The following is an 18,563-nucleotide window of genomic DNA, read 5'->3' as shown; positions in this document are numbered from 1 at the left end:
AATTTCTAGTTCCCTTTTAAGGGTCAAAATAATATTTTTATAGTCATACAAATTACAATGGGGCCAACTAACCTACTCCACGGGATTTAATATCTTTGTTCTGAGTCCAAGTTCATCAGCCAGAGACAATCAGATCTAACTCGGAGCTATCTAACCTCTGGCCAGGCAGATTAAACTCCAGAGAGAAGGTTGGTCACCTTTGAAATAAATATACAGCAATTTTTCCCCTAAATTGTCACATAAAGTACCTCTTATTCAAGGAGCTAAAAAAATTTAATCAACCCTTCAAATTTTCCACATGACTGTGAAAAACAAAAATTTTGCACCTATTAGAATTTCGAAATAAATGTGTGCCTATGACAGGATTTTAGGTATCCAAAATTTGTGCAGGTTCCAGTCAACTCATTTTTCCTCATGTCTAGTGTAATTATGTAAAAATACAGCAGCTAGGCCGCATTGTCCTAAACAGAAAAATAAAGTTTAATTTGTGGCTATTTTAGTAGTTTGTAGGCGGCACATTTATAGGTAGACACCTTTACCCTATAATTGCCGTGCCGTAGATCAGCAAAGAACAACCAGCAACGATATCTCCCTTCTCTAGGGAAATACCTTTAACCAAACTGACAAACTCCACGCTGATTATCTTCCGAAATCTAAATTGGGTTAAGGAATATTCACACATAATACACAGAAATTGTAATTTTTAATTATAAAACCAAAGCCGAAAAAGAATCTCAACTTTAAAAATAACAAAGAAACACAAAAGTGACAAATTAGTATAGCTGCTTCTTTTGTTGGCCAGGTAGATGTGATAAAACGACGGTTAAGGTGAAACTAATTGGTTCAACAATTTACCATATAATAACTTACTAATTTTACTAACACACTCTAAAGTTTTCAACTTATTTATATCAAAATAGTACGTTATAAAATGACTTACCACTACATAGTATAAGACAGGATACATCAGGCATTACTTTTGAAACATAACTAAAGGATTAGAATTTCACTTAAACCAGAAATTTTAAAGACCACGAAAAAACAAAACAAAAAACGATGGCATGCTATCATGTCCAACTGAGAACCACACAAGCTAACAGCAAGGATTTTAAAAGAAATTACAAACCATTATATTTATATTATTTCATTTCTGGGCTTCAGCAGTTATATTTGAACTGTAGGTTAAATGATTTTGTTTTATGAAGCGTTTCCTGTAGAAAAAAACAACTATGATTTTCATCCAATATCTAAGAATTATAAAGACGGTTTTTTAATTCCATTGTTATACCTCCTTGTGTATGGTGATGTTAATTTACAAAAATATATACAGGAACGATAATGTATAATTTCAAAACTAGGGAGGTAATTTAATTGTTTTTTCGATAAAATAGAAAGAATTGGTTTTTCAAAGAAAATACAAAATAAATGATTTTGATGTTGATGAGATGCAACTCCTCTAGTTTTCATCAGTTTGTTGAGTCCCTACCAGTTAAGAAAATAAATGGGGTTTCAACTACTTGAAATTCATTTTTGAATGTTACTGGTTATTGTTTTATAGTAAAAACAAAAACTAAATTTGAAAAATTCTTTCTATTCAATGTAGGATCCTACAATCTGTCGTTTGGAATCGGATATTCTGAATTTATTTCGTTTGCCTCTGTCAATAAAGGAAGAAATTCACCCACCTCTTCAATATGGTTTATTAGTGTCTTCTTTTACATGGACCAGGAATTAAAACTCCAGGCATGAGACATGGGACTGAGTCCATCTTTAATTTATTACCCCTAAGGCGGAAAGATGTAATTATTAGAAACTATATAGGATTAATTCACCACAGATTAAATCAGAAAAACCTTAAAATAAAGTTTAATCGTCCCCTCCTGATAAAAAAATTGCGTCTGAAAAATTTCTCATAAAACAGTTTTCAATACGCACACGACGAGGAGCTATCTTTGTCATACTTAGAAGCTACATCAACAGCTATCCTCCTATTCTCCTCAGAATATTTATCCTCCTTAGAATGTCTATACTCCTATACTCATCAGAATATCTGTCCTCTTTAGAATATCTATACTCCTATATTCTTCAGAATAATTATCCTCCTTAGAATATCTATACTCCTATTCTCCTCAGAAAATCTAACCTCCTTAGAATATCTATACTCTTCAGAATATCAGTCCTCCTTAGAATATCTATACTCCTCAGAATATTTATCCTCCGTAGAATATCCATACTCCTACTCTCCTCATAATATCTATCCTCCTTAGAATATCTGTACTCCTGAGAATATATATCCTCCTTAGGATATATGTACTCCAATTCTCCTCAGAATATCTATACTCCTATTCTCCTCAGATTATCTATCCCCCTTAGAATATCTATACTCCTATTCTCCTCAGAATATCTTTACGTCTATTCTCTTCAGAATATATATATCCTCCTTAGAATATATGTACTCCTATATACCTCATTCTATCTACCCTCCTTAGAATGTTTATATTCCTACACGCCTCAGAATATCTATTTATCGACATATGATCAAAATTAAAAAAGGGACATAGAAAAAAGATGAATGGCTCTTCTTACCAAAACGTCTGAATTTTCTATTACCTCAGTGCTGAATATTTTTCTGTGCACTTAAGATTCTCACACACTTACAAAAGTAAACGGCGTTTGATCTGTATGAGATTTTTGGTGTCTAGATAAAGCAGAACTAAAAGTAAAACTTTTCTCACATATAAGACAATTGAAAGGTCTCTCTTTACTATGAGTTCTTTGGTGTTCAGATAGATTATAAATACGATGGAACCTTTTCTTACACAGGTTACATTCAAAGGACTTTTTATCTGAATGCGTTTTTATGTGTTCAGATAAATTAGAACTTATGTTAAATCTTTTTTTACATATATAACACTCAAAAGGTTTTTGCCCAGTATGGGTTATTTGGTGAGTAGAGAGCCCGGATCTAAACTTAAAACGTTTCCTGCATACATCACATTCAAAAGGTTTTTCTCCAGTATGTACTCTTTGATGATCATATAGATGAGCTTTTTGCCGGAATGTTTTTTGACATATGTCACATTCAAAGGGTTTTACATCAGCATGAGTTCCTTGGTGACAAGATAAACTGGCGCTAGTGGTGAACGTTTTCTTACAAATATTACACTCGAAAGGTTTTTCTCCAGTATGAATTCTTTTATGTCTAGAAAAACTAGAACTAGAAGCAAAACATTTTTCACAAACATCACACTTGAAAGGTTTTTCTCCAGTGTGAGTTCTCTGGTGTTCAAGTAAGTGAAAAGTTTGGGCAAAATCTTTCTTACAAATATCACACTCGAATGCTTTTTTCTTGTTATGACTGCTCATATGCTCATATAAATCCTCCTTTTTTTCGAAAGTTTTGCTACACACTCTGCACTTACACAAATCTTCTTTTGTCAATATATTCCGCAGAAAACGTGTGCCTTCCTGTTCCGTGGGATTCAGTTCAGCAAATATATGAGAGTCACTTGGCAGTTCACGGTCACAATCCCAATCTACTTCTTGTTTCAGATATATACTTGTAAGACAAGGTATACTAGCGGTTGAATATCTTTGTTTAGAGGAATCGTTATCATACAACGATGCTACAGGTACAACTGAAATAAATTTTAATCAATTAAATTACATTAATAATCGCAGTATTTTTTCAAAGTTATTTTATATTTGAAAACCAATACAGATTTTTCCCATTTTCTCCTTACAATGTTGTAGTTTTCGTAACATTTCCCTCAGTGACAAATCAATCAAGTAGAATTTGATATTTTAGGCGTATAGTCAATTCCTTCTTAAGACAACATCTTTTACAAATTTACATGCATAAGATGTCCCATAAACGTACGAAAATGTAGGAAAGCAAATCCATAGATTTTTCCCAATCGACAGAGCTAAAAATTTTGCTTTGGAAGTTGATACTTAATTGCAAATAATTTTGTATACAACAGTGATTAGCTTTGTTCAAAGAACCAAACAGCCTTTTTGTATGACTGTAAAAATCTAATGACGAACAACATGTAGGGTATAAAAAATAGTCATTGAAAATAAATGTATTGTTTATATTTCAACAATAGCTTTCAGCTGACAATATCTAATCAGCTAATCATTAGAATACAAAATGCTAAGCCAAGACAATTAAGAAAATTGAATTTTTCCAACCTAGTTGGGACTTTGTCTTATTAGATTTATCATTCTTTGTATAAGATTGAGAAAAATAAGGAAAAGTCCACAGCCAAAGACAATTTTACTGGTGGAAATTTTTCCTCGTTTTTTCATTGTCCTAAGTTTCCTTTTATGGTCACATGCTTAAATTTTAGAAAAATTTTGAAAATTTTGTAATTAACTTTGTAAATTAACTAAAAGTTTCCTTTTATTTTCACATGCTCAACTATTATTGTCTCAGAACTTATTCACAGCAACAAAAATCCTGTTGTTGGATCTTTCTACTATTTCCGAGGCTTGTAATGTTGTAAATTTTTGTTAATTCTTTGCAATTTGTAAAATTTTGAATTTTTTTTTGTAATTTTGAAATTAACTTGTAAATATTTTCGTTGTGCTAAGTTTCCTTTTATTGTCACATGCTTAACTAATGTTGTCTCATAACTTATTCACAGCGACAAAAATCCTGTTGTTGGATCTTTCTACTGTTCCCGAGGCTTGTAAAGTGGTAATTTTTTTTATTTTTTTTTTAATTTTTGTAGTTTGTAAATTTTGTAATTAACTTGTAAATTTTTTCGTTGTACTAAGTTTCCTTTTATTGTCAAATGCTTAAGTGATGTTGTCTCAGAACTTATTCAAAGCGACAATAATCCTGTTCTTGGATCTTTCTAGTCCTTCCGAGGCTTGTAAAGCAAGCAGTTTTGATAAGTATTTCGTAATTAGAGATGCTGCTTCTATTGGTCTGTGTCACTTGGTTTATATAACGTTGTAACATTTTATGTTTTTTTAGTCCAGTGTTAAGGCGATCCAACTAAAAAAACATCTTCAGCAAAATACATTTCAAATTATAAGAAATATTTGTAGGATTTAATTTTCTAAACTGTTTCTACTATAAATTTTTAGCTTGTGGCAAAAGTTTTTTCTTCTAATTAAAAAAGAGAAAATGTGTCACTTTGCACCAGGAGAGGTTTTTTTCCAAGAAGACACTACAAACTTTGATCTATTATGCCAGCCCATATGGTGGGATGAATACAGAGAATCGCTCAAACGTCTAATACTGATCAGAAGAATCGTCCAGTAGAATCTGTCTATCTGACTCCGGGTTTAAGAGATTTCCCCTTGTATTAAACCTTACTTGAATTTGCATATGGTTTAAAAGCTAGTTGAACTTCTATCGTCCACTTACTATCATCATTTAAAAATGGCATGAGATACAGCATATTGTTGTCGCAAGAAATAGGGTATAAAATATAAAGCGCCATCCTTAAATGCATGTATTTAAACCCAATTTAAGTGAACAACCATCATGTTCTAGCCGGGTACATAAGCCCGGAGAATAAGATTACCTTCATGTCGAGGCGATGATATGAAATTTGTACTTCTAAAAAAGTCTTCGCTAGCATTTGGCAAGGTGTCTTCAAGTTCTAAAAAATAGATAAAAGTTACCAAACAACATAATTTCTCCGCATAAACAAAACCAACCAGTTATTCAAAACAACAAAGTAAAATATGATGATTACTTAAATTAACGACAATTAAAAGAGTACGGAAAAGTTCCTTCCAGAAATTAAAAAAAAATTCAAAAAATTTTCAGTAGCAATCTTGTGTTTTCCAAAAAAAATTATTACAACTAAGGCAGTGGTGAATATAGACAGGCCCCCCCCCCCAAAAAAAAAAATCATAAAAGTTTTTAAAGAATTTAATAGAAAGCTTTGAAACAATCATAAGTTTTCCTCAAAACACACTTGAAAAACTTGTCACAACAAAGGCAGTGGTGTATTTAGAGGGGACAATACCTCTGTATCTGGACTCTGGACAATACCTTTGAATTTTTTGTTGCATTCTTGGATAAAAGTGCATCAAAGCAATAAAATTCCTCCCCTTTACACATCTTTTGTCTATCTAGGTCTAGATCCTACATTTTAAAGATCACTTTTACATCCTTAGCCAAGAATTTTCACTCCCTTGGTCACCCCACCCCTCTATTCAAGTCTCTGAAAAGTTGGAGTACTGGAGAGACTTGTGGACAACCCGTCCGATCCCGATCTAATGACAAAGCCAACTCCTTAGTACCATCCATTACCTAGTTCAACTTCATTTTCCCTCTAATTATTGTGGAAAAATTAGTTAGATTCCAGATGACCTAGTTTTTAAAATAAACAAGGAGAATTAAGCTTAGTCCTGTATTGTTAGTCCTATAAGGTGTTATTTGTTTGTTCTAAGTTTGACCTGGTTATTTTTTTATTTCCATTTGTTTTTGGATTTCATTCGATTATTAATAGTAATTTTTGTTCAGTTACAGTTTAACTAGCATCTGACTACATTTGACTGCTCATCTTTGGTTTGTATTGCTCAATACTTTCCAATGAGCGACATTTGTCAATTCTTTTTTAAATATATTTGTATTGGTTAATGAGAAGAATAACAGCACAGTATTACTTAGTTTTTCTCTTCAAAATTCCAGATTTTTACTTGCTTTTACATTTCTGACAAAATGTAGTAAAAATTTTAATACTGGTTGTATTGTAGAACTTCGGATGGACGGAAGCTTGAAATACTATTTTCACTAAATGGACTGGAAATCTGTATATTTTTTGGCTGTTAAAGCGCTGTGTCCATTCTGGCTGTAATAATTTTAATACCTTGAACTTGGACAAATATTAATTAGATATACGTTGCATTGGCAACGTGAGGCGTTGTGGCAACCTTTGTTCGGCTTCACAAAATATAGTGTTGCGTGGCCAATACTTTAGCAATACCAGATAACTGGTTTTGTTATCTCACTTCGATTACACTCTGAAATTGTTAATCTGTAAGGATCTTAAAATAAATACTAGATACACCGACTCACAGAAGTTACAAACCCTTCATTGCAACTAGCAAAAGTTGCAAACCACTCATCATTGAAGATGATTGTAGCCGAAGAGTTGATTATTACTTACAAGTCCCTTACATGTCTCACCACTGGTCTTTTCATCCCAAATTGATCTTACCCTCAAATACACCGGAAACAATAACAGGTACACCAACTAGCAAAAGTTGCAAACCCCTCATTTCCAAAGATGATTATGAGCTAACAGCCGAGTGTTGCTTAAAACTCCCCTATATGTCTCAAAATTAGTATCGGTCTATTTTTGGTTCCAGTGTGTACCTTACTACTGAAGTTATCAACCCCTTTAAACTTTCAAACTGATATATCTTATGAAGAAATTTTTCTACCAAAAAATGGATGACATATACTTTGATCAGCTCATCAAGAGTTATCGACTGCCGTCGAAAAAAATAAATCTGTCTTAGTTCAAAATTTGACCTTTTTGCCATAGGCCAAGTCTCGAACGACATCACTTACAAAGGATAAACTCTAATTTCTTTAGCAGTAAGAGAACTTTTAAACTATAAGAGGCCCATCTAATACCATTTCTCTACCGCAATCCCAAGTACAAAAAAAAAAAATATTGATAAACTCAGCTGAAGTGACGAACAGAAATGGGTAAACACTAGATTTTCCGCCCCAGGCAAGAGTTCTACAAAACTTTCCAAAATACAAAGTTATATTCATCAATCCCGCCTAACGTCCGCACTTTCTGCAAAAACCGCAGAGGTTAGACTCTAATCCATTTACAATTAATCCAGATTCTAATCCATTTATAATATTTTCCATTCCCCTCAGATGAGAGGTTGCAGCCAATCTGCCTCCGTTGTGATGACCTGACCAGTAATATCTTTTTGTAAATGTTTATATGCCACTTAGCTCAAGTGAGAATTTGCATGAATTCTCCCTGCACTTAGGTAAACTAGTATCGATTTTGTCTGATAAATATACTTATGTTTGTTTCCTGGGTGATTTTAATACTAATTACAGTAGAGAAACTATTTTCGGCCGTGAGCTGAAGGCCGTAATAGCTGAAAATGATTTGGCTTGTTTTTTACGAAGTGGCTCTAGAGCCATCAACTTTTACATATTTGAGCCCGTCAGGCCATACGTCATAGATTGATCACATGATGTGTTCAAGTTCTTTTAGTAGTACTGTTATACCTATTTCTGCAAGATATGATATATTTGGTTCAGACCATTTACCTCTTTTGTTTGAATTATCTTGTGCTATTCGTGCTGCAGATTCGTTGTGTGCAGATCCGCCACTCCCTGGTCCGCCAACTGTGGACTGGGAGCGTGTGAGTGCGTCTCAGCTTGTTCAGTTCAGTTTAGTTTATTAACATGAAAATAAATGGACAACAATAACTCTCTACCCCTAAAAGGCTCCATGGCCTGTTACATAGGGGTTAAAACAAAAATAAATACCAAATAAAGTCTCTTCTTAAAAAAAAAAAAAATGTGGCTCACGGCTTGGAGGTTGAGAGGCGTATCCTTGCTCTAGATATTGCTACTATTTACCATTGAACTCGCCCTTACTGTACTAATCTTTCTCATACTAATGGGTTAGGGGCTCTTTATTATACACTGATTTCGATCCTTATTTTTAGTGCATGTCATACTCTATCTCTTCGTCCGGGTAGTACTAACAGAAAAAAAATGGGGCTGAATGTTATTCCTGGTTGGAGTTCAAATAATAATGGTACATTTAAACATGTCAAAATTGTCGTGTGTAAATCACACCTGACTAACTCAGACAAAGTGGCAGAGAGAGGTGAAAAAGTGGCCCAGAAAGCACCAAAATGAAGGAATTATCTGAAGCAAGTATCCTTGTCTGGATTGAAAGAGAAGATTTTCTACGCAGCTCTGGAAAAGATGGGGGGCCACCACCAATAAACATTCCAGACGCACTACAATTCAAAGGAAGATTAAGAAGCCAGCGTAAAGAATTGTTATAAAGGACCCGAAGAGAATTCTCACACCTAAAAGACAGATTGCACAAAAGCTAGACCGTACAACGGAGTGCAGTAAGCTCTGAATCTTACAGAAGGGTCACAACTCCCGAACTTACAAATGAGTAAGTTAGCCCTGCAGCACAGCGAACGTAGAAGTGCCTTAACATGAAGCTCATCACTTAGAGTTGGAGCCATAGTGAATCCAAGATATTTGTAGGACCCAACAAAAGATAATGACACTCCAGGAAGCCAAACCATAGGGATATGTTTCAAAGGAGTTCCCCGGAGAATAAACGCCATGCACTTGGTTTTAGCCCTGTTGAACACGATATCATTGGCTGACGCAAACTCATCACATATTGAAAGTAAGTGGTCAAGTGCAGCCACCGTAGGAGCTACAATAACTATGTCATGTAGTTGCTTAACGATCGGTCTGTAGATACAATCGGTCTGTAGTTGCTTAACGATGCCATATCACTGGCATTTGACTTCGGAATAGAAACAAGGCAAACCTCAGTAAGGGAATCTGGGACATAGTAGTGGTTAAGGAAACCATTGAAGAGAAGTGTCAACAAACTAATCAGGGATGGGCTAACATGCTTAATTTGATTTGCCATCACTCCATCAAGTCCACCAGATGTGTTTCCCGAAAGCCCAGACAACGACCGCACCACAGACTCTGCCATTATCAGCTGCTTAACAGGATCAGTCCAAGGTTTGGCGAAGGATCTTGCCCTTCCTGCTTTTGAATCCGAAGCCACTGACGAGAAAACAGAACTGTAGTGACCCCTTCATAACTCAGCAATGTCTTTAGGACCAGTTGCTGAACCGACTCTGTTCAACATTTTTTGTGGACCAGGACTCTTAGAACTAGCAACCTTTTTTTTCAAAAAATCACGGAGATCAAGTAAACTCAAACTACTGGTTAGCATCGAAGTCCTAAAACTCCATATTCTTTTCACACCACCGAAGGGCACTCCGGAACCTACTATGAAGAATTCTCTTTGCAGAATCGAGTCCACCTTCAAGAGGTCCGCTATTAGCAACCCACAAAAGTAAGGCATTTGTTGCAGCTACATAATAAGAGCGAATGTCCAACCAGGTGGACCTGCCATCTGCCACTTCTATAGCTCAAGGTCTTCTTCATAAAGTAAAGGATTGGCGCTGGTCAAATGGTATGGCTCTGAACAGCCGAAAGAGTGCCATTGTCAACTTTAGGACCCCTTACCGTATGAGAGACGTACGACGTAGACGTAAGACGTAGGAGCCAATCACCCTGACTTTTGGGAATGATATTATACCACAAGCTACTATGGTGAAATTTCTTGGTGTGTATCTTGACTGTTTTCTTTCTTTGAAACCACATATAACTCACACCCGTTCCTTAATCCTCCGCCAGTCTTCAATGTTGCACCGGATTAACTCATTTCTTCCTCCTGATATTATAGTTTCTCTTTATTATGCTTTTATTTATCCTTACCTTTCTTATTGCTGCTCTGTCTGGGGCAATACTAATAAATCTCTTCTCTACTCACTTCAAAGAGCCCAAAATAGGGCAGTGAAGGCTACTTTTCTTCTCCCTCGGCTTTACCCTTCCTCTGATCTTTATAATGATACTGGAATAGCTCTGCTGGATAATATTATAGGTAAAAGTACTCTTTATTTAGCGCATTCTGCTTTTCTATGTACTCTCCCACCGACCCTGCAGCAGTTTTTCTCACGGACAGGCTCAGGTAGGTACTTTTCTTCTTTACGTAATTCTTCTCGACGATTTATTTTACCAAAACAATCCTCTACAGCAGCTCAGAGGTCTCCAGTATATCAGTCAATTCTATTATGGAACTCCATCCCTTCAGATGTCCCTCTTTTTCTTTCTGCATAGGCATTATTTCGTCGGATCTTTCCAGTTCAATAATTTTTGTCTCTCTTTTTAATTCTATCCCAATTTGTATGTCACTTCTCTTCTTTTAAAATCATTTTCAGGTATATGTTAAATCTCCTTCTAAATCTTCTATCTGTTAAATGTCCTTGTCTTGTTCCAGTGCTTTTTTGTAGTTTTTTTTTTGTATGTGTTTTATAAAAGTGTTTTATTCTTGTTCTCTGTGGTCCATTACAAGCAAAGCTTCTTGGGCCTATTAACTGATTTACTTTTGTAATAGTTTTTCTTTTAGTATTAATAAATTGATTGATTGATTGACTTACATCGAAAACAGGGATTTTTTTGTTCTGTCGAATTTGTAGGTGTAAATACTCCCATTTACGAAACAGTTAGATTAGTGGATGTTTTTCTTACATACTAAAACCTTTTTCAAACCGAAAGTCTTTAAATTAAGCCTTCCAGAGTAAAACAAAAAGTGTTTTTTTTTTTTTTACAAAAACTATTGTATCTTCAGTACCTATACACTACTCTTGTGACAACCTGTATGCACTAACTGCTTGCATTACTTTGACCCAATCCCTAACATACCCCTGAAGGTTTCCCCTTAACAGCTGTAGCCTATTCAGAGACCCAGATTCACACAGACAACTATTAACAAAACTTATATGCAGACAATAGCCTATTTTCACAACTTACAGCTTTTGTGTAAACAACTATGGGGTTCCTTTAATGGGTTTATATATAAAATTCTGCGTTTTTTTGCAACAATTTTGGTGCAAGTCAACCCTCTTCTGATATTTTAGTGAAACTTTTATGAGATCACTCCCAGGCCAAAAAATACACGCTCCACCATCAACCTTCGCTGGATTCAATCAAACTTCTAATTTCAGAAAATAGTGGTAGTTTTTCTTAATAAGCCATTTTTACAAGAATGGCACAAAAATTGTGTAAAAGAATATAATTGGAAAAAGTATGTTGTATCGCAATCCTGGTTGTTAATAGCTTTCCATAAATCAAAACTTAAAAACTTTTTCAACTTGGCCAGGGGATAATGTCTCAACATCCTTTGAGTTGAAGAATTGCATCCTTAGCTGCAATTTTTTGGGAAAAAGCTTCTTTTATGAGGGGAAAAGTCCCATGACTTCTCTTAAAAATTTTAGTGTTTTTTTTTTATTATTTAAAAAAACACTAAATTTTAGTGTTGTATCGCAATCCTGGTTGTTAATAGCTTTCCATAAATCAAAACTTAAAAACTTTTTTCAACTTGGCCAGGGGATAATGTCTCAACATCCTTTGAGTTAGAGAATTGCATCCTTAGCTGCAATTTTTTGGGAAAAAGCTTCTTTTATGAGGGGAAAAATCCCATGACTTCTCTTAGAAATTTTAGTGTTTTTTGGGGTTCCATAAAATAAGGGCAATGGTGTATCAAATTAAATATATTTTCATACAAAATTACAATTAACAAGACATCTATATAGGATTGATTCCATTCAAAAGATTATGAATAGCCAAAACAAGTTAAATATTGGCTCAACAACACATAATAATAATTACCTTGCTTAATAGTAGCAGAGACCAGGAGGTTGCTTTTGTCCATGTTTCTGAAGTTATTTCAAATTCACTGACAGCTTTCTTGACTGTAATTAAAAATCCTCAGACTGAATAATCGATAAACACAAACATCTTATCTTCAAGAAGTATAAGGATCACACAACCTAAAAGAAATAGCTAGGTGAGAGAAAATGGCATAATAACCAACGAACCCTAGACCTCGAAAAATCAAAGCCTAAGTTTGAGCTGTGATCTTTGTAAGGGTGTGACTTTAATTATGACAGACATTTTGTAGTATATGACTCACGCTTGTCACTGCAACCTAAACTGCCAATTAACAGCTGATGATCTTTGCTGGTGCTTTGCATTATATGATCAATTACAATTGCAAAGAGTTGCAGCAACAAGACCCAGTCTTGGTTAACTCCTGGTAGGATATACAAGTCGGTCTCGGTTTTGCTAGTTTAGGCACTTCCAGATACGCTAGGACGGTGACATTTGGCAGGCGTACCAGGGATCAGACAAGAGTAAATTAAAACAGTCGTTTCCCCGATTCGACCATCTATGGGGGGGGGGGGGGTTAATTCGCAAAAATTACAAGAAATTAGGTATTTTTCACTTACAAACGGGTGATGGGATCTTATTGAAATTTGATATTTGGAATGACATCATGGCTAAGAGCTTTTATTTTAAATTCCGGCCAGATCCGGTGATATTGAGGAGAGTGAAAGGGGGAAACCTAAAATCTTGGAAAACGCTAATAGTGCAGGGATCGGGATGAAACTTGGTGGGAAAAATGAGCACAAGTCCTAGATACGTGATTGGCATGACCGGAATGAAACCGCTCTCTTTGGGGGAGTTGGGAGGAGGGTTAATTATGAAAAAATAGAAAACATTAAGTATTTTTAACTTACGAAGGAGTGATCGGATCTTAATGAAATGTCATGTTTAGAAGGATCTCGTAACTCAGATTTCTTATTTTAAATCCCGACCGGATCCAGTGCCGGGGGGAGGGGGGTTGGGAGGGGACCCCGCAATTTTTGAAAACGCTTTGAGTGGAGAGATCAGGATGAAACTTGGTGGGAAGAATAAGCACAAGTCCAAAATACGTGACTGACATAACCGGACCAATCTGATCTCTTTTTGGAAGTGGGGGGGGGGTAATTCAGAAAAACTGGAAAAATGAGGTATTTGCAACTCACGAACGGGTGATCAGATCTTAATGAATTTTTATATTTAGAAGGATCTTGTGCTTCGGAGCTCTTATTTTAAATCCCGACTAGATCTGGCGATATTGGGGGGAGTTGGAGGGGGAAACTAGAAATCTTGGAAAACGTGAAAATTGAGGTATCTTTATCTTACGAATGGGTGAACAGATCTTAATGAAATTTGATATATACAAAGATCTTATGTCTAAGATGCTCCATCTTCAATTCGAATCGGATGCAGGGACACAGGGGGTTGGAGGTAGGAAACAGAAATCCTGGAAACCGAAAAATTTTGGAAAACACTTAGAGTGGAGAGTTCAGGATGGTACTTGATGGGAAGAATATGCACAAATTCTAGACACGTGATTGACATAACTGAAACAGATCAACTCTCTTTCGGGAAGTTGGGATATTTCCAGTGCTTTGGCGAGTTTGGTGCTTTTGGATTTGCTAGGACGATGAAATTTGATAGGTGTGTCAGGGACCTACACAAACTGACTTTGTAACAGTCGTTTCCCCGATTTGACCATCTCGGGGGGGGGGGGGGCTGGAGAGTGTGGAAAAAAATGGTTATTTTTAGCTTATGAATGTGTGATAGGATCTTAATGAAATTTGATATTTAGCTGGATCTCGTGTCTGAGAGATCTTATTTTAAATCCCTACCGTATCCAGCTATATTGGGGGGAGTTGGGGGGAAAACGGATATCTGAGAAAACAATTAGAATTGAGAGAACGGGATGAAACATGGTGGGAAGAATAAGCAACAGTTCTAGATACTTGATTGACATAAACAAACTAAATCCGCTCTTTTTGGGGGAGTGTTAATTCAGAAAAATTAGAAAAATTGAGGTATTTTTAACTTACGAAGAGGTGACCGTATCTTAATGAAAGAAATAATATGAAAAAAACTTCGTTTTCTTAAAGAGTTAAAGAGGCTGCGTCCCAAAGTCGAACCTTAAAACGTACAGGAATTAGAAGAGGCAGTTGGGGGGCTGCCGCCCCCCAAATCCCCAGCTTTTAAAGACTCTTTTGTACAGGTTTTTTGTTTTTTTGCTAACCCCCTGCTCTTGGCTTCGGAAAGGCCCTTTTTTAATTAACAAAAAATTGAAATGAATGAGTAATGGAATAACTTCGAAAAATGTTAAACACAAGAGGACAGGAGAACCATTGCGCCGAAACTAGTAATTAGTAACAATGAAGTCCCCCCACAAAAAAAACCTGTACAAAAGAGTCTTTAAAACCTGGGGGTTTGGGGGGCGGCAGCCCCCCAACTGCCTCTTCTAATTCCTGTACGTTTTAAGGTTCGACTTTGGGACGCAGCCTCTTTAACTCTTTAAGAAAACGAAGTTTTTTTCATATTATTTCTGTACGTTTTTCTACAGTCCATGGTGGATGTAATTTAATAATTCCTGTACTCCTCGTACAGGAATTAGGAGAGGAAGTTGGGTGGCTGCCGCCCCCCAACCCCCCCGCTTTTAAATCATTGTATAAAATAGAAAAAAAATCGATAGAATGACCGAAATGTTTCTTTTGCTCATAAGAAGCTAATATTCTGTTATCTCTCAAATGATAAGCTGTCCAGGTGTTATGAAAATCTTTTTGATGTAGTGAAAAAAATCCGCCCGTAAGGGACTTGAACCCTTGACCCGTAGATTAAAAGTCCCACGCTCTACCGACTGAGCTAATCACCTGCATGTGTATAAATATAACTTCTCAATAACTTTTAAAAATTTCAAATTAACATGGGCTCTTATGGAGAGAAATGCGTTAATTAAGTAGCTAATGCGTGGTTTCTGGAAAACAGGGAAGGAGTTATCGGATCGAGCTGAAATTTCGCGGATAAGCTCCTGGGCCGTAGGGGACCTTAACTTGTGAATTTCAGCCCGATCGGACAACGTTAAGGGGGGGGGGGTTTGGGGGTCGAAACTTCCGGGGGTTAAGATTTTCCTACGAAACTTTCAAGGGCACTTACTCGGAGAATTGCGCATCGAATGAGTCCTCGTACACCCAGATCCGATGTCGGCTGTGACCCGTAGGCGTCGAGAAAAAAAAGAAAATGAAATTTAAGTGTCTATGCGTGGTTTCTGGAAAACAGGGAAGGAGTTATCGGATCGAGCTGAAATTTCGCGGATAAGCTCCTGGGCCCTAGGGGACCTGAACTTGTGAATTTCAGCCCGATCGGACAACGTTAAAGGGGGGCTGGGGTTGACGGGTCGAAACTTTCGGCCAGATTTTCCCCATGAAGGAAAAGTTGGAGGGGGATGAAATTTGGCAGGTTTCTTAGTTTGAGCTCAGGCTACGAAATGCATCCCTCCCCATCCCTCTGCAACCACTGGAACCGAAGATCGATTGACATTGTCGTGGGTCGCCTCTTTATAGAGCCACGAGTGTGCCTCCTTGATTTGATATTTAGAAGAAACTCATGTCTCAGAGCTCTTATTTTAAATCCCAACCTATCTGGTGATAATATGAAAAAAACTTCGTTTTCTTAAAGAGTTAAAGAGGCTGCGTCCCAAAGTCGAACCTTAAAACGTACAGGAATTAGAAGAGGCAGTTGGGGGGCTGCCGCCCCCAAACCCCCAGCTTTTAAAGACTCTTTTGTACCGGTTTTTTTTTGTGGGGGGACTTCGGTGTTACTAATTACTAGTTTCGGCGCAATGGTTCTCCTGTCCTCTTGTGTTTAACATTTTTCGAAGTTATTCCATTATTCATTCATTTCAATTTTTTGTTAATTAAAAGAGGGCCTTTCCGAAGCCAAGAGCGGGGGGTTAGCAAAAAAACAAAAAACATGTACAAAAGAGTCTTTAAAAGCTGGGGGTTTGGGGGGCGGCAACCCCCCAACTGCCTCTTCTAATTCCTGTACGTTTTAAGGTTCGACTTTGGGACGCAGCCTCTTTAATTCTTTAAGAAAACGAAGTTTTTTTCATATTATTTCTGTACGTTTTTCTACAATCCATGGTGGATGTAATTTAATAATTCCTGTACTCCTCGTACAAGAATTAGGAAAGGAACTTGGGGGGCTGCCGCCCCCCCCCCGCTTTTAAATCATTGTATAAAATAGAAAAAAATAGATAGAATGACCAAAATGTTTCTTTTGCTCATAAGAAGCTAATATTCTGTTATCTCTCAATTGATAAGCTGTCCAGGTGTTATCAAAATTATACACTTTTATTTTGATGTTGTGAAAAAAACCGCCCGTCAGGGACTTGAACCCTTGACCAGAGGATTAAAAGTCCCACGCTCTACCGACTGAGCTAATCACTTGCATGTGTGTAAATATAATTTCTCAATAATTTTTAAAAATTTCAAATTAACATGGGCTCTTATGGAGAGAAATGCGTTAATTAAGTAGCTAATGCGTGGTTTCTGGAAAACAGGGAAGGAGTTATCGGATCGAGCTGAAATTTCGCGAATAAGCTCCTGGACCGTAGGGGACCTTAACTTGTGAATTTAAGCCCGATCGGACAACGTTAAAAGGGGGGTGGGGTTGGGGGGTCGAAACTTTCGGGGGGTTAAGATTTTCCTACAAAACTTTCAAGGGCACTTACTCGGAGAATTCCGCATCGAATGAGTCCTCGTACACCCAGATCCGATGTCAGCTGTGACCTGTAGGCGTCGAGAAAAAAAAAGAAAATGAAATTTAAGTGCCTATGCGTGGTTTCTGGAAAGCAGGGAAGGACTTATCGAATCGAGCTGAAATTTCGCGGATAAGCTCCTGGGCCCTAGGGGACCTTAACTTGTGAATTTCAGCCTGATCGGACAACGTTAAAGGGGGGCTGGGGTTGACGGGTCGAAACTTTCGGCCAGATTTTCCCCATGAAGGAAAAGTTGGAGGGGGATGAAATTTGGCAGGTTTCTTAGTTGGAGCTCGGGCTACGAAATGCATCCCTCCCCATCCCTCTGCGACCTAGAGGCACGAGTGTGCCTCCTTGACAGTGTGGAGAGTTGGAAAATCTTGGAAAACACTTTGAGTGTAGAGATTGGGATGAAAGTTGGTGAGTAGAATAAGCAAATGTCGTAGATACGTGAGTGCCGTAACCTGACTGGATCCACTCTCTTTGGGGGAGTTAAGGGAGTCTAGTGTTTTGACAAGTTCGGTGCTTCTGGACATGCTAGGACGATGAAAATTGGCAGGCGTGTCAGGGACCTGCACAAATTGACTTAATAAAGTCATTTCCCCCGATTCCACCATCTGGGGGGCTGAAGGGAGGGGAAAAATTGGAAAAAATGAGGTATTTTTACCTTACAACTAGGTGATCGGATCTCAATGAAATTTGATATTTAGAAGGACTTCGTGTCTCAGAGCTCTTATTTTAAATCCCAACTGGCATTAAGCCTTTGATTTTCCTTTTAATAAATTTATTGATTCTTAGAATTTTGCGAGAGCTCATGCCACATGAGCTCTTGGCTGATCCGACATCGTCACAAGTGTCATATGAGCTCTTAGCTCTTGTTTTAAATACCAACAGGTAGCAAGACAGTAGTTCATAAAACATCAAAGTAGTTTGTGTTGCTTTCCTTGTTGTTAACTGCTTTCTATATATTTAAATCTAACATCTTTTTCAACTTGGCCAGGGGATAATTTCTCACAACATCCCTTAAAATTTAACTGCAGGTTTCGTGGGGAGTTATTTTTTTGGAGGTGGGGTCACTCGACCTCTTTCAGGAAATAATAAAAGTTAAAGGGTTGATTAATTTAAGGGCAACGATGTATCAAATTAAATAAAAGCCATACATAATTACACTTAACAAGGCACTCACATTGTGTTGATTCCCTTCAATAGATTATGCAACATCTTTTTCATTTTAAAACTTTATTTTTTGGAAGTGGGTTTAACTGATTTCAAATTTGTTGGATCAATCTTAGCCAAATATATCGTCTAAAAATAAATACTATACTTAGT

At 36.8% G+C, this 18,563-nt stretch overlaps 1 protein-coding gene across 1 annotated transcript in view; it reads right to left on the bottom strand.

Annotated features, from left to right (window-relative positions):
* Positions 1 to 684: 684 nt before the first annotated feature.
* LOC136036799 (gastrula zinc finger protein XlCGF52.1-like) overlaps positions 685 to 18,563 on the bottom strand; it is a 30,192-nt gene continuing 12,313 nt past the window's right edge. The window contains exons 2-4 of the mRNA XM_065719132.1: positions 12,455 to 12,615; positions 5,541 to 5,618; positions 685 to 3,638 (exon numbers count right to left, since the gene is read on the bottom strand). Coding sequence (XP_065575204.1) covers positions 2,647 to 3,638; positions 5,541 to 5,618; positions 12,455 to 12,497 — 1,113 coding nt within the window. The 5' untranslated portion in view covers positions 12,498 to 12,615 and the 3' untranslated portion in view covers positions 685 to 2,646. The remainder of the gene's footprint in view (positions 3,639 to 5,540; positions 5,619 to 12,454; positions 12,616 to 18,563) is intronic.

Source organism: Artemia franciscana, chromosome 2, assembly GCF_032884065.1.
Source record: "Artemia franciscana chromosome 2, ASM3288406v1, whole genome shotgun sequence".
NCBI classification, from domain to species: domain Eukaryota; kingdom Metazoa; phylum Arthropoda; class Branchiopoda; order Anostraca; family Artemiidae; genus Artemia; species Artemia franciscana.
This window is presented reverse-complemented; position numbering and strand designations above follow the sequence as displayed.